Source organism: Rhinolophus hipposideros (assembly GCF_964194185.1).
Source record: "Rhinolophus hipposideros genome assembly, chromosome: 5".
Classification (NCBI taxonomy): Eukaryota; Metazoa; Chordata; class Mammalia; order Chiroptera; family Rhinolophidae; genus Rhinolophus; species Rhinolophus hipposideros.
Genome location: NC_138051.1, coordinates 70,806,574 through 70,823,203, shown reverse-complemented (window position 1 = coordinate 70,823,203; position 16,630 = coordinate 70,806,574). Strand labels below are relative to the sequence as shown.

The following is a 16,630-nucleotide window of genomic DNA, read 5'->3' as shown; positions in this document are numbered from 1 at the left end:
ATAAGGAAAACACCAACCTCTGCATAGAAGAATAGTCAAATGGCATGAAGAAGCAATTCATAAAAGAATACAAAAGCCAATATGCAGCCAATATTCTAGTCAACATTCCTAGAATATAAATGCAAGTTAAACTACTAGCTAAGTTTGGCTAAGATTGAAAATATACAATATCAGCTTGGGGACAAGAAAGAGGCATTTCCATGCATTCTTGGTACAGATAAAATTGATAGAGTCTTTCTAGAGGTTAGTGTGATAATGTTTGCCACATTTTACATGGATGTATACTTTGATCCAGCATTTCCACTTATTAGGTTAACCAAGGTTAAGCAATGGGAAAATGTCGTGTACACAAAAAAATGGACATACTGTGGAGGGAAAAGTATGGATGTTGTCATTGACCAATCTTGATTGCTCTACTTATAAGCTGCGTGATCCTGGACAAGTTAACCTGGACTCTGAGTCTCACTTATTTTGTCTTTAAAATGGGTATATATAATCTATCTCATCCATGCCTGGGATTATTAAACAATGACACGTAGTATAAAGCAACTAGCACTTCCTAACAACATGTTACTTTTCAGTTCCTTGTACTAAAAACTGTAACTACTATTAAAAAGGTATACACCAAGAACTAAAGGTAAAGCTTAGTTTAACTTTTAAGGTAAAATTGGGAAGGTAGGTAGGGATCATGAAAAGTCTGGAATGCCAGGCCAAGAAATTTGCATTTTATTTACTGGATAATTAGAAACCATGAAAGACTGCAGATTGTTAATTTTTTTACGAAAAGCTATGAGTTAGTACTGAATATGATATATTAGGAAAAATGAGTGGAGGCTATAACCCAATGAGAAGGCTACTCCAAAAGTCTACAGAAGAAACAATTTCCTGGGATACGATGATAGCAAAAATAATAGGAGAAGAAGAATGTAAACACCCAGTGGACCACTGACTGGATAAAACAGGTAAGAGAAATGAGGTATCTAAGATGACTTTGAAGTTTGTCTTAGACTCTGAGAAAATAGTGGTACCATTAATAGACACTGAGAAATGAGGAACAGCAGCAAGCTTTAAAGGAAAGTTGGTAAAATGGGTGTGAGATGAAGAAAATACATCCAAAAAGAGAAATCTATCAGGAAGGTAGAAATGTGGAACAGATTTAAGGGAAAAGTCAAGACTAGTGATTTGATTTGGGAATCACTGGCATAGAGGTGACTACTACATCTCTGCGGGGAGAGGAAATTGTTGTAAGAGAAAACAGAGAATAAAGAGGCAGGCAGCACACTGGCAGCATGCCTACCATCACACGGATGGGGCACGGGAAGGAGACGGAGGAGGGGCTGCAGGCAGGTGAGGCAAGAAAGAGTAGAATTAAAGTCAAAGGAATCCTGCATTGCTAGAAGGGGTAGCCGACATGCCTAACGCTGGACCGATCACTAAGGACTAGGACTAAGAAGAGGGCATAGATTGATGCTCCAGAAGTCAACGGCGGTTTAAGTGGAGCCAGGGGTTAAAAACTTACAAAAAGGGTGAAGAGCACCAAGCAAAGGCACTTAGGGGCAAATAAGCCCAGTAACCGACCTGGAAAGCAGGACCAAGAAATTCAACGCATTAAGTACCATAGTGAGCCCAGTCCAGGACAGGACAACGTGGAACACAGAGTTCTGACCATTCGTGAAACTGTGTCAGTAGATGCATAAAAATGTGGTACGTTGTAACGGGTTCAGAATGCTGCTGGAAAACATGCCTGGAGGTTTCCTGGAGGTGGAAGTTGAGATGCGCCTGGGGCGGAAGTCTTCAGGCAGATGTGGAGAGAAAGGCTTGCCAGGGAAGCAAAGCAGTGTCTGAAGAGAGTCTGGGTTCTGAGACACTCACTTTGGAGGGGCGGGGCCATGAGAGAGGCCATTTGTTAGGGAGGGAAAAAGTGAATGCTTCTAAGGTAGACAAGGAAGGAAACTGTCAAGAGGCAGAGGCTGGCGATAAAGGTACAAGCCTGATGCCAACATTAATGAAAGGACTGGCCTGGGAGCTGGGGGTGTGCTAGGCGCTGGGAGGCATATGGATCACAGAGACGCAGGGGGGTTTCAGGAGCAAGGGAAAAGCATTGTGTTCACGTCAGCTTATGATGGTTTTTCTAAACTGAGGGCATTTTGCCCTCTACCTTGTGAGACGAGATTGAAAAGGTCATTAGGAACAAAAAGACTTATTTCATTAATTTGTCTTACACACTACCTCGTTCAAAAAGATTATGAGGAGACCCCCCCACCCCAGCCAACTACTCCCAAAAGAGGTGTGTTGCATGCTTGTGAAACTCTCATGGTGAACTTTGTTAGGTGCTCCTTTGCGTTACCTGTTTTGTCAGTCTGGATTGTCACATAGTGCGTTTTCCTCAGAAAAATACTCTTCTTTTATCACTCAGTGCACAACAGAAATGCAAGTAAGAAAGTACTTGGCTGTCTTTGCATTTGTGCAGAGGTCATGGTGAGAAACCTAAAAAATTTCCAGCTCAAGCAGGTTCCTTTCCTAAGCATTCTTTCCAACAAGAAATTCTTTTCTTGGACTTCCTAAGCCGTCTCATCCCGGTCTTCCCTCCCATAAATGTTATGCCCAGTGTTACCTGAACGATGGTTCCAGAGGAAGAGGATGCTCTATTGTCGTCCTCCATGTCCTTGTCATGCTTCCCGAGGAAAGACCAAAACCCGGAAGATGGCTCTGCTCTCTTATCTCCATTCTAACACAGTAATCAATTGATCAGAAGAGGGAAGTGATTTCCTACCATCATAACCAGCACCCTACTCATCTCTTTTACACAACACTCTGCTTACCAGGCAGCATAACTATAGTCCTTAATTCCACCTGTCCCCCTACTTTTCATCTTTCTTTGGCTAATTAAATCATATGTCTCCAAATGCTCTTTCTGAAGCCTAAAAAAAGTTCTGTTTTTTCCAATAGTTGACATTCAACATTATTTTATATTAGTTTCAGGTGTATAGTGTAGTGGTTAGACATCTGTGTAATTTATGAAATGATCCCCCGATAAATCTAGTACCCACCTGGCACTATACAATATTATTGACTAAATTCCGTATGCTGTACTTCATATCCCCATGACTATTTTGTAACTACCAGTTTGTACCTCTTAATCCCTTAACCTTTGTCACCCAGCCCCCAACCCCTTTCCCATCTGGTAACCATCAGTTTGTTCTGTGTATCTGAGTTTGTTCGTTTTGGGTGTTTTTTTTTTGTTTATTTGTTTCTTTTGTTCTTCAGATTCCACATATAAACAAGATCATATGATATTTGTCTCTCTCTGTCTTATTTCACTTAGCACAATACTCTCTAGGTCCATTCATGTTGTTGCAAATGTTAAGATTTCATTTTTTATGCTGAGTAATATTCTACTGTACCAATGTACCCCAGTGTCTTTATCCAATCGTCTATTGATGGGCACTTCGGATGTTCCATGTCTTGGCTATTGTACACAGCACCGCAGGGAACATAGGGGAGCATTCATCTTTTTGCATTAGTGTTTTGGATTTCTTTAGATAAATACCCAAAATAGAGCTACCTTGCTGGGTCACAAGGTAGTTCTATTTTTTATTTTTTGAGGAGCCACCATACTGTTTTCCACAGTGGCTGCACCAACTTGCAATCCCACCGACAGTACGTGAGGGTTCCCTTGTCTCCAAATCCTCGCCAACACTTGTTTTAAAAAGCATTCTTAAAAGTTGGGAGTCAGCTCATGTCATACAAAGGAGGTCTTTAAAACTGTGTTTCAAAAATTTAATCTGCTTTGGTAAATGTAACCTTAAAAGCCATCTTTAATGTCATAGCCTGATGAACATGTACGTCTTTGTTGTTGCCAGAGATAAACAGTGAATATTATAACCATGGCAGCTCAGAGGCAAACACAGGTCTCAAATCAGAATCATACTTATGTGCACTGTTTTTTGGCCCCTGGTACTCTCTCCATTCTCACAATTCTAACTGCCACAAAGGGGTGTGATGATCAGATTACAAAGTTGTCTGATGGTCAGAGTACTGTAAACCTGTACACAGCTCCACCGTGTCCTAGTGATACACTGCAGGACAAAGAGTTGTTCTCTGTGACAACAGAGCTATTCAACAATCGACAAAATGAGCAGAGAACACGTCTGGTGGGTACATGTAAATAAACTGCTGTAATTTTCTTCCTTTTGGCACAAGACCATTATAACTTCAGTTTTTAAAGTATGAAACGGCAGTTGGTATCAGGAAATACAACTATAAATGTCTTATTCAACCAGTTCTAATGAAGTAGTAAGGATTAGTGGCTAACAAATCTCTTCGCGTCCGTGGCAATGCTGTTTCAGACAAAAAAAGTAATTGAAATATGGAAAACTAAAGTTCTAAAAAGCACCCCAGGAGTATCAACCAAATAGCATACTCTCAAAACTTCAGAGAAAATACTCAGAAGTCAGGATAGGACAAAGAACGTCATCTTCTCCCTTATGCCGACAAGAGTGTCTGAATTACATTTATCCCACTCTGGTGAAAAGTAGGTTTAGATGCACTTAAACAATGCTAATAATATAAGAGAACTACTTCAATCACTCTTATAAAATATTGCCATTAATTTGAAAAATCCTTATGTTTCCATTCACTGTAAGACCTTCCCATTGACCTTCTTTTAGAGATTTCGGTTCTAACAAACTTGAACGAGAAAATCATTTTCCTTACTTCACTCTTCAGCGAGCTCTCTTCCACTTCTTCCTTGACTGCTGGCAGGAAAACCATGGAGCCTGTTCTGTTCAACTGAAAGGCACAGCACAAAGACACCTGTAGCCGAGCTGTCATTCAACATCCCCAGGATCCCAGTCTGGCTGTGTTTTTCTGTAGCTACTGTTTTATTCAATTTATCCAAGATGCCCCCTACGCAAGTAGCCCTCTGGGCCTGGCAACTTCAGCTCATCCAGCCAAATATCATGACTCAGTCAAATCTTTTATCTCTTTCATTTGCATTGCCCTCTGCAGCCCCTTATCCAACAATTCAAGAATGTGATTCCTTGATGTGGATTCAGAGTGGGCCTTAGAGCAGTGCTGGCCCCTTCTGGAGTCTGCAACGGGCTGACTGTTCAGCAGGAAGATGTCATAGGAGTGGCTTCCACCCGCCTGCCTGTGGCATTTCATAAGCAGCTCCTGAGGAACTCAGGCATAAGAATTCTGGGTGGAGTCCAAAACAGACACACCTCCGAAGATTTACATTCACTAGCGAACAATCTCAGGTGGAGTATTTCCACTTTTTAAAATCTCTCTAGGCCATAGACATAGATGTCCCCGGTGTTTCTGCCCCTTCAAAGCTCTTGTGGAACGTGGAACTGGCATCAACCTAAAGTCATACCCACCTTCCACTCAGAAACATCCCTCTCAGCTACTCCATCCTCTTCTGATGCGCCAGCCGACAGCATTTCTTTTTCTAATTCTTGTTGTTCTTGCTGTAAATGCTGGTGAAGTTTTAACACAGCAGCCTTTAATTCCACCAGCAGGTCTTCTTTTTTCTGGTTCAAACTCATAATCTGATTTTCAATACCTTCGATTTCTCCCTGTGCAGAAAGAGTGTTTGCATTGCTTTGGGATGTCTGAGGCCTTTGCATGCCCACGGGGGCCTGCACATTCATACACCGGATGAAGATTTTTCTGTGCTGTCGGTGTGCAGAGCCAGGAGCCACTCTGTGGCATGGTGGAGCTCTGCCACCTCCTGGCTGTGCTTCCCTGTGACCTGGGGAGGGACAAGCACCCTCAGAGAATGCCCTGGCCTCACCTCAGATCCTGTCTGTCAATCTCTGGGAGTCAAGAGGCTCAGAAATCTGTAACAAGCACCATGGGGGACTGTGACATGTGCCAGGGTTAGCAGCCACCGCTCCGGTGGCCACAGGACTGGCTGGCCAGAGTCCACAGGGTCAGGGCCCGGGAATCTGCATTGTAACAAGTGTCCCCGGAGATTCACGAGCAGACTAACATTTGGGAACCACAAAGAGAAACCAAGGTAAGAATTCTAGAACTTTTGTTATTGCTTCTGAAGCCTTCTTTAGTATTACTGAATTCATTTACTTTTTCTCACAGTCAAAGCTTCCTACCAAATGGGAATAAATAAATAAAGGTACCGTGAAGTGTAACTTACTATGGGAATGACAGATAGATGGTTACAAGCTTTATAATGTTACTTTAAAAATTTCTATGATGGATGTGTGAGAATAAATTTTTTTGTACATGGTAGAAATGCAGATGCCCACTGTCTGTCTATTAGCGTTCTAGAATCATAAATTTGGAAGAAATAGCAGATGCCATCTAGTCTCACATCCTCCTCTCTAACACCCCTGAAAGGCATCGTTCAACCTCAGCCCACACTTTGCAGGAAGTACTGCATCAGAAGACAACCTGTTCCTTTTTGACAAACCTTCATGTGTTCGAATTTTGTTCCTTATTTTCCCTTAAACACTTTTTTCCTTTCTTCCTTCCTTCCATCCTCCGTCCTACATATATTCATAGAATCATTTACAGACAGAGAAACCTAGCATGTCCACACCTGTGAGAGCTCTGAAGTCCAGGGCTGCAGCTAGCGACAGAGCACAGACTTCTGACCCCCAGGCCCCATAGCCCTTCTACTACTGCACACTTTCCAACACCAATACCCTCCTTCTGCCTGAAGTTAAACGTCCTGTGATTGCTTTGAGAAATGATAACTGAATTAAATCTGAGTTGGCTGTGGTGTGTGTCCACTTTCAGTAAACACTAAACTCCATAGGTATGGGACCTCCCTACAGCCATTAGAATGACATGTAGAGAATCAGAACAGACTCAGGGCCACCAGCTTGGTGGAGGCACAGCAGGGCACTGAGCAGCCATTCTCAGTGTGGCTCCACACTCCATGAGGTCAAAGTCATTTTCATAATAAAACTCAAGTGTGATGTGCCTTTTTCACTGTGTTGACATTTTTCACTATGTGATGATACAAAAGCAATGTTGGGTAAAACTACGGCATGTTATATGAATCAAGGCAGGGACAACAACTATTTTAGTAGCTACACTATCATGTACTTAATTGTAAAAAAAAAAGGCAGTTTCACTTAAGAATATCTTTGATAAAGAACATATATTTTTAATATTGTGGGAAAAAATGGGAAGTATGCTTAAAGCATTTCTGCCACATACTGAAGTATGAGGGTTGAGGAAAAGCACTTGTGTGACTATTTGAATTTCGAGCTGAATTGCCTATTTTTTTCATGGAACACTATATATACTTTTTTTAATTAAAGTTTATTAGGGTGACAATTGTTAGTAAAGTTACATAGATTTCAGGTGTACAATTCTGTAATACACCACCTATGTATCACATTGTGTGTTCACCACCCAGAGTCAGTTCTCCTTCCATCATCATATATTTGATCCCTTTTACCCTCATCTACCACCCCCCTCACCCCTTAACCTCTGGTAACCACTAAACCATTGTCTGTGTCTATGTGTTTTTGTTTCTTCATTTGTTTTTCTTGTTCCTTTGTTGTTTTCAGTTTTATATACCACATATCAGTGAAATCATATGGTTCTCTACTTTTTCTGTCTGACTTATTTTGCTTAACATAACAACCTCAAGATCCATCTAGGCTGTCGCAAATGGCATTCTTTCATCTTTTCTTAAGACAATAGTATTCCATTGGGAATACTATTTTTGCTTGAAAAAAATAGCTGGTAAACTATATTTGTGTATATAAATATTTAAAGATTTTTCTGAAGATATAGAAGTTAATAAATGTAAAATTTTTAGTATCACTTACTGAAATGTGTTAACATTTGGAGGATCTGCATAACTAATGAAACAATATTTTCCAAACGATCGAGCATGATGTTATAAAATTGTGCATGGTGAGAAAATCCATTCAAAGTATAAGACAGACCAATGTATTTTAGTGTTAGATATGTAAAGTTCATTGACATGGCTTCAGATTCAATTTATCATCGAACCTGTGAGTAACTTCTACTTGTTGGAGTTTAGTGTAGTTTCAAAGACTATCTATGATTATTCAGAAAGGTTATTAAAATATTCCCCCCTTTTCCATGAATATCTTGAGAGGTTAGATTGTTTTTGTACACTTCAATCAAAACTATATACCTCAGTACATCAAATGCAGAAGCTGATGATATCTAGCTGTTATCCAGTAAGCCAGACATTAGAGATTTGCAAAAATGTGTGTCACTCTTCTCACCACATTTTCTTTTGAAAAATATAATTTCTTCCATAAAAATATTATTTCTATTAACATGTAATGGGTTACTATTTTTAAATAAACCAAATAGATATTTTTACATTTGTGAGTTTTAATTTCTTTTTATATCAGTACATATAACTCATATAAACAAAATTTCTTTGGGGTCCTCACGTTTCATAAGGTAAAAAGAAATGTGACATTTTTACAATGTTGAATCTTTAATATTGAGTCTGCCTTATTGAGATCACTACTGGATCTGTACTTCTGTACTTCACCTTCAAAGGGTAAGTAATTGAGGGTAATTTACCCAGTTAGCAAGTGGTAAAACCTGGTTTTGTATGCCATACATCAACTTGATCGCAGGATAAAAGCAGCTCTCTACAACCCTTGGCATATGATCAGGTTGTTTCTTTATAGAAGTATTGATTCAAAAATAGAGACTGAAAAAAAACCCTAGCAGTAGAGGGTTAACGTGCAAACCATTGTAACTGGGCCCACATGACACTGTTAATTATGGCATCCGGGAATACTGCTAAGTATATGGAATTCTTTATTATAACAGCATTCAGGGTCTTTACCTCTAAAGACCAGCCTGTCCACGATGCATGCCCCCTATCCCAGAAAGCTAGCTGGAAAGTCAGGTTGTCTAAATACACTGCGTTACGTCAGTTACCAGAGCAAATTCAGACCAATACGCACTAAGCTGAGACTAAAGACACTTGAAGGGCCTTCCATTATAATAATTATAGTCACCCATTTTATAAAATAGGAATGGAAAGTAAACATACACATAAAATATCTTCAACTGGAAGAGAAAAGTAAAAAATACACTTTACCATCACAAAGGCTTCTAGACACCAATGGCTTAAAGTGACTGTTGAATGAACTGTTGGATTGTTGAATGAATGAAAGAAACGTACCTGTACTTGTGGCAGGTTGGCAGCTTGGCCTGGTGACGTATGTTCACGGGAGAACTCAGTGGAATAATTATTTAAGATCTGTTTCAAATTTTCCATTTCCTCATCGCAGTCATTAGTTTGTTTTATGACTATCTATAAAATAACCCCCCAGAAAGAAGAATCTTTGTCATAATCTCAAAATTAGATCAATGGGCTAGTTCCAGTGTCTATCCCCATCACAAGTTCCAATGAATTATAACAAATATGCACACACAGATTTCAATAGGAAATGGTAGCCTAAAGATAGAGAACAACCTTTGCAAAGCTTGCACCGGAACTTCTCACTCTACCAGATGCCAGGGCACCTTGTGCAGAGCTTGGAATACAGGTCTTAGTAGACACACCTTTGCTCCTAAGTATTTCCAGTCTGGTGGTCTTATACTGGGAACCATTTTATGGCAGGTTAATATAAAGTTGCTAAGTTTTATAAAATTGTTGATATGTCACATATGCCATTTTAATACATATTCCATGTGGGGCTTTCCACATAGTAAGGTGACATTATTAATTCAGAGTGGAAAGGGCATGTGATTTGAGACATGACAAATTTTCTCGTTCCAGTCACATCCTCACTGGGTACCCATCAGAATCAGTAATGCACATTTTAAGAGTAAAAGGTTGAGGGTTCGAGAGAAGTCTGAATTTGCAGAATAAAGCAAAACAACCAGAACAATACCTGGAATCTAGTGTTAATGAGCAGTAGAGCTTGAAACTATGTGTGGACTAAATGATTATGATCAAAGTATGATGAAATAAAGAAACGGACTTCAAAAGAAAGTCTAAACATTTCGTTGGCATGCTTCACAGTAAAGCAAAATGCCTTTTAAACTACAAAGTTTCTGGCCAACACAGAATTCTTCCTTTGTTTTCGTTAATATTTAACCATACTTTTAGCTTCAGGCTGGAAATGAATAACTATGTTCGCTGCACACACCTGTTCTCCGGCCCTCAATAACTGAGCAACATCCCATTACTTCCCCCAAAAGAAACTTGTCTCATTTTCTACAATGAAGGCACTTACAATATCAAAAGAATTAAAGTAAATGTACCATATTCTAATGCTTTTCATTACCACTGGGTTACTTAGCTTTGAAATATATGAGATGACATTTGATTTCCACCAACACGATAAGATGGAAAATTTTAGCACAGTTTTGATACCTAACGTGGCACAAAATATAATTTCCTCTTCTATTTTCCCCGTTTTCATTTTGTGATGAAACCACTTTCAAGCATAGTTGGGACTATTATTTTCTTTTCCAGACCAGGAGACCAATAAGAACAAAAAGATTAAATAGATAGAATTTTATATCTTTCTTTTTTCTTCTCTTTATATTAAAAAAATAGTACATTGAGTGCCAGATCTTTTTTTCTCCCTGTGGGTGTTAGGAAATGACATTAGCTCATCAGTAGCCAGGCCAGAGAGACAATATAAGACTCAAACCAGAGATTGCGGTGTCCACAAATCTTAGGAGAACAGAGGGGCCACCTAAATGTGAATGGAACTTAGGAGGGAGAAAGAGGCAGCAGTTTTCTTCCTACAGTCAAGTGGTGGTTGGGAAGGAGGGAAAATACACCTGTTTTCTATCCTGACCCATCTAATCAGGAAATGCAGGCAGAAGGGGGGCCTCTACCAAGAGGGTTGAAAAGTCCGTGGAATTCAAGGCTCTTTCGGCAAATTTCTATTCTTATGATAGTGGCTGTTGACCTAAGAATACAAATCAGAGTAAATGTAATGTGCATCTAATGATGATTCTTGACTTGTCACTGGAGATCAAACAAAACTTAAGAAAAAAAAAATCCACAGGGGAGAGACTGAACGATGTCATGAGTTAGAAGGAAGAGACCCCAATATAGAGAATGATACCAGGAATCTAGAAACTCAAATTCTTGTCCTATTCGTACACAAATGAATCTTGACACAAGTTAATTCAGTGGTCTAACACTTGTCTCCTTATAGGTAAAAATGCAGATGGCAAAGCCTACTCTTCCTGTATCAAATGTTTCAGAATAAAATGAGATAATTAATATGAAAGTGACTGAGATGTGTGAAGAGATTGTTATGGGATGACGACTGTATAAGTCTGTTGGCATCATGTGAGTGCAAATGTATTGTTCAAGCTTGAATCTCTTTCCATGGCATTTTACCCATGTTGATCTTCAATAACTGCAAAATGGAAATAAACAGACCAGAACTGGTATCTTCAACCAGAACAAGGGTAAGAACTGAGAAAAATGACCTCAGCTCCATTTGAGCAAGAAGATTCACTCTGCTATCAAATGCCACTCCCTGGATAATAGCACTAAGAGACCAAAAAGAATCAACACAGGCAGCATCTTATTGTCATGGGAATTTGATCTCCCATTACAACTAAAAACAAAACCAGCTTTTGCTGAATATTGTCATTCAATAAGTTGGCTGTCATCATAAATGACTCACCTTTAATAACTCGTTCTGTTCCTGGGTCACATTTTCCAACAGTTTTACATCTTGTAAAAGCTGATTTGTCCGCTGAAACACAGGCAGAGGTTTCATTCCTGTCTGGGGTAACCTCAGTTCCACTTGATAAGACATTATTTCAGCAATGGTTTTCTTCATAGGATGTATATTTTCAAGTATGACCTTAATTAGATCAGATAAGCATGGTTCATAAATGAAAAAAAGGGCCACTGCTAAATCTAATTATTCAAAATTATAATACTGTATAATTGAGTCATCTATAGTTTTGCTTTTTAAAGTATTTCCTTAGCTGCAATTGAAAAGGATTACGGTATCACTTGTGATCTAGTAGTCCTCAGGAAAGAGTGCTTGAAGAGTAACCTCCCAGCACTAAATTATGCATTTGGACAACCTTTTCCTCCCTTCTCCCCCTCCCCACTCTGTAGAACTGTTGTTTTGGTTTGTGTAATGTCACCAGCCGGTGAGCTGTGTAAGGGCAGGAACTGCATCTTACTTTCATAGGAACCGCTCCTAGCACGGGCCTTTCCACGTAATAGACCCTCATAAAAATGCATATTGAATTGAACAGAACTGTCCTGTCAAACTTTATAAGTCCTAAACTTTATTTGCTTTAATGCCATCTGACCTGTAGCAACCTTGATTTACGTAATCAATAAATCAGAAGAGATTATTCACTTTGCTAAATACTTCATATATATCATTTCATTTCATCCTCACAATGACCCTGGGAGGTAGGTATCAGAACTTCCATTTCACAGGTAGGGAAACTGGGTTCAGAGAAGCTTGAAGACCAACGTGAGGTCAGGCTGTAAGAAGCAGGGCTGGGATTACAACCCAAGCTGCCTCATCCCACAGTACATGCTCCTAACCGCTAGGCTAGGTGGAATCAACATCTGTGTGCTATTTAGCATGTCCCAGTTCCTGGGCTTGGGGCCCTTGAAGTATTGGAATTATCCAATGTAATCACTGCAATACTAATGTGCAGATATGAGAGAATCCAAGAAATGTTAACTAATTGCTCAAAGTCACAGAGCCAGTAAGCAGAGCAGCTGGGGCTGGAAACCTGTTCTTCTGACTTAAAGGCTCAAGCTCTTGGACTATTAAACAATTAGGTTTGACTTGAAGGCAAAACTTCCAAACTTTGACATTTTTGGAAGAAATTAAATGAAAAAATAACTTGTAGGAAAAATTATCTTTATATAGATAGTACTCTGACTTAAAACATGATATTTATAGTCAGTCATCTCTCTTTCCCAACTTTATCTAGCAAGACTAAATACTTTTTATTACATACTATTACACATCTGAAAATAAACATTATGAGAATATATTTTAAATAGTAATCCATGCTTACCTCCCCATGCTTAAGATGTTCTTCAGGTGAAAAATCAAATATTTCTTTTGATAATAGGATAGTTTTGATTTTTGAAACTCTTTTCTCCATTGATTTTACTTCAGTTTCAATAGCAACCACATCCTAGAATTTCGGAAACAAAAACATTCATGTAGTATATGTTGTATGTTAATAATCTATAAAACACAATTTATTGCCATTCATTCTATTTTCATATTTAACCAAAATGTTTCCCACCTATACCTCTCAAAAATTAACCAAGTGCGATACAGATAATATCAACTGTTTTCAACAAAAATTGTTCTTCTGTTAACAGCATACCACACTACAAAGCATTGCTTACACTTTGTTTAAAGATCCGCATACGGCCAGTTTTCAATTACTTATAGTATGAGACCAAAGTATAGATGCTCCTCGACTTATGATGAGGTTACATCCAGAGAAATCCATTGTAAGTTTAAAATATCGTTAAGTTGAAAATGCATTTACTACCCCTAACCTACCAAACATCATAGCTTAGCCCAGCCTACCTTAAATGTGCTCAGAAGACTTACATTAGCCTACAGTTGGGCAAAACCATCTTACACAATGAATATACTGTAGGGTATTGGTTGTTTACCCTCGTGATTGCGTGGCTGACTGGGCGCTGTGGCTCACTGCCACTGCCCAGCATCACAAGAGAGTATCGTACTGCATGTTGCTAGTTGGGAAAAGATCAAAACTCAAAATCTGAAATACAGTTTCTGCTGAATGCATATTGCTTTTGCACCATCGTCAAGTCAAAAAATCTTGTCAAACCATGGTAAGTTGGGAACCATCTGTAGCATACACTGGAATTAATTTTTAAGCAAATTCTCAATTATCTACAAACTCTTTAGATTTATCTTTGGAATGTGTTTAAACACTTGACTGCAAGTGGGTCTAACATTTAAAAAATTCCCACCACTTTAAGTAAAATGATAAAGTCACCCTTGGGAAATGCACACACAAAGAGCTGGAAAATTGACAGGATTTTCCTTCTAATCCCCTATGTGCTTGTTGCCATGCAGAGTCACTAAATTACTTTATAACACACGCAGATTCATTTAAACAATAGATCATTTGTCCAGAAGTTATTCTCTTATCAACATCAACCTCTAGAACCTGGCAAGGACCTGAAAGTGAAAATGCTGCAATATGTGCTATAAATCCTGCTGTTAAAGTCGACCCACACTGTAAGAGGATCTTCAGACCTTTACTTTAGAGCTCAAGGCAGATGCATTACACCAATAAAAAGGCACAGCAAATAATCAAGGAGACAAAAAAACTACACAGAAATGGACAGAGGGTTTCAAGTTATAGCAGTTTGCAGCCATTCAATGCAGGACAAACATAACTTTATAGGCAAGTGAACTGGTAAGTGCAGTAACTTTATAGTGATAACTCCAAATTATGAGGAAAAGTTAAATTATACTGAAATTATTTTCTGCACCTTATATTGGAAAAGGTATATAAAAGTATACAATGTGTTTTAGGGTAATTTCCATAAAAAATTGTAGACACATTTAAAAACTTTGGAATAAGCTTCACGAACCAAGAATATGCAATAATTATTCCCTACATACGTGTGGTGTAAGGAATGTAACTGAGAAACAAAGGTAAATAATTAAGACTAACTGTACCTACCTTTGCTGTGTGACACCCTCCTTAAATAAATGCCTCACCCGTTTCAAGCTAAAATAAATAAATTTAAAATTCCAGTGGCTGGCATACAGCAACCCCTCAGTACATATTTACTATCAGTGAATGAAGACTTGGAGGTTACCTGTTTTAATTCCCTCTTTGCTAATCTGTGCTTTTAAATCAACAATATTTTCTCTGACAAAGTGAAAACAATGAGCTTCTTTGATCGAATTCTTCCCTTTCAATAGACCATTCATGGATGGACTGAGCATAGCGATGTGATTTTTTTGTTATAGCTGTACTATAGGTTATAAAGTAAAGTAAAATATAAGAAATAAGAAACAAATGAATGTGTACCAGATCAATGTGTCTTCATGTAATTAGGAGTGATTAGCAGTATAACTCTAATTTACCAAATGAAATATAAATTAAAATTAAGAAATCGTATCTTTATAGTGCCAACTTACATCAGCCATTCGCTGAATCTGCGGAAGGCTTTGCATGATGTTTTGCTGTAAACCGGCTACTTGATGACTTAACTCTTGTATGGAGTGTGCTAAATCATCTGTTTCAAAAATTACTGACAAGTCTTCTAGGTCAGTGAAAACTGAATGCAAAAGATTGTGCTTCTGTTCTGAATCTTCCAAAGCCATCTAGATAATTGGAAACAAGGGGGGAAAGAAAAGGGAAATATCAAGATACTGAAAATTGATTAAAATTTAAATCAGAGAAATTCTGTAACTATGTATGGTGACAACTGTTAACTAGACCTACTGCGGTTATCATTTCACGATATTTATAAACATCCAATCATTATGTTGTACACGTAAAACTAATAAAATGTATGCCAATTACACCTGAATAAAAAATTTTAAATTAGAGAAAATATAATTTGTCTCAACATTTCAAACTCCTGTTCAATTCCAGTTTTGTAATAATACATTGAACACTCTCTATTGTCAACAGCAGTGGATGACTTCAGAACGTCTCCTGCTTTTGGTGGGCTGCGTTCTGCTCCTCCAGCATCTTTAATGAACCAGGAACAACTGACCTGTAGGCTGTCCCTCTGGAATTTGGAATTGGGGCCAAGAAAGCCACTTGGGCTATTTCCAATTGGCTAGAATTATGATTTTGGGAAAGTGGGTTTGAGAGAAACAGATGAATGAAGTGGGGATGAGAAAAGAAGAGGCAGTCCTGTGGCTAGTCAGCCTGGTGCCAATGTCCTCCTTAGGCCTTACCACCTGGTGCCACTGACTTCCATGAGATGTCACTGCAGTGGGAGTTGAACAACGTGACATCTGATAAAACCAAATGAAACTGAAAAACATCTATTTTTAGAATTTCTTAAATTCTTTATAATTTCTTTCAATAATTATTATGTATTAACTTTCAAACTTAAGGTTTCAAAAAATCGCAGCCACCTATTGGCCTGCTAGCGCAGTCTTCAGGTAATTCCATAAAAAATAACTGTTATGAGAAAGAACATTTACTTATCCAAGTAGAATTCTAGTCATAATTTTCTAAAATTAATCAGGTTATTCAGAATTTTATAAGGCCTTATTCAAAACACTAGATGGAGAAAACTTTAAGGAAAATGAAACTTAAAACCAATAGTTGTGTTTTTTTTAACTAATAATACTATTTACAACAGCATACTATTTACAATAGCATCAAAAAACACAAAATACTCAGGGATGAATTTAACAATTCATATGCAAGACCTGTACACTAAAGACTACAAAATGCTGCTGCGAGAAATTTTAAAAAGACCAAAATAGATAGAGCTATGTCATGTTGCACATCGAAGAGTCAATGTGGTTTAGATGTCAATTCTCGCCGAACTGATCTACAGAACGGATGCAGTGACACTCAGAATTCCAACAGTTCTCCATATAGATATTGTCAACCTGATTCTAAGATTTACATACAAATACAAAAGACCCAGGTCAGCCAA

General features: G+C 38.4%; 1 protein-coding gene across 1 annotated transcript in view; it reads right to left on the bottom strand.

Moving 5' to 3' along the window:
• SYNE2 (spectrin repeat containing nuclear envelope protein 2) overlaps positions 1-16,630 on the bottom strand; it is a 235,057-nt gene that overhangs the window by 91,660 nt on the left and 126,767 nt on the right. The window contains exons 58-64 of the mRNA XM_081049461.1: positions 15,144-15,329; positions 13,015-13,137; positions 11,640-11,822; positions 9,161-9,292; positions 5,382-5,579; positions 4,717-4,791; positions 2,615-2,728 (exon numbers count right to left, since the gene is read on the bottom strand). Of these exons, the coding sequence (XP_080905587.1) occupies positions 2,615-2,728; positions 4,717-4,791; positions 5,382-5,579; positions 9,161-9,292; positions 11,640-11,822; positions 13,015-13,137; positions 15,144-15,329 (1,011 nt within the window). The remainder of the gene's footprint in view (positions 1-2,614; positions 2,729-4,716; positions 4,792-5,381; positions 5,580-9,160; positions 9,293-11,639; positions 11,823-13,014; positions 13,138-15,143; positions 15,330-16,630) is intronic.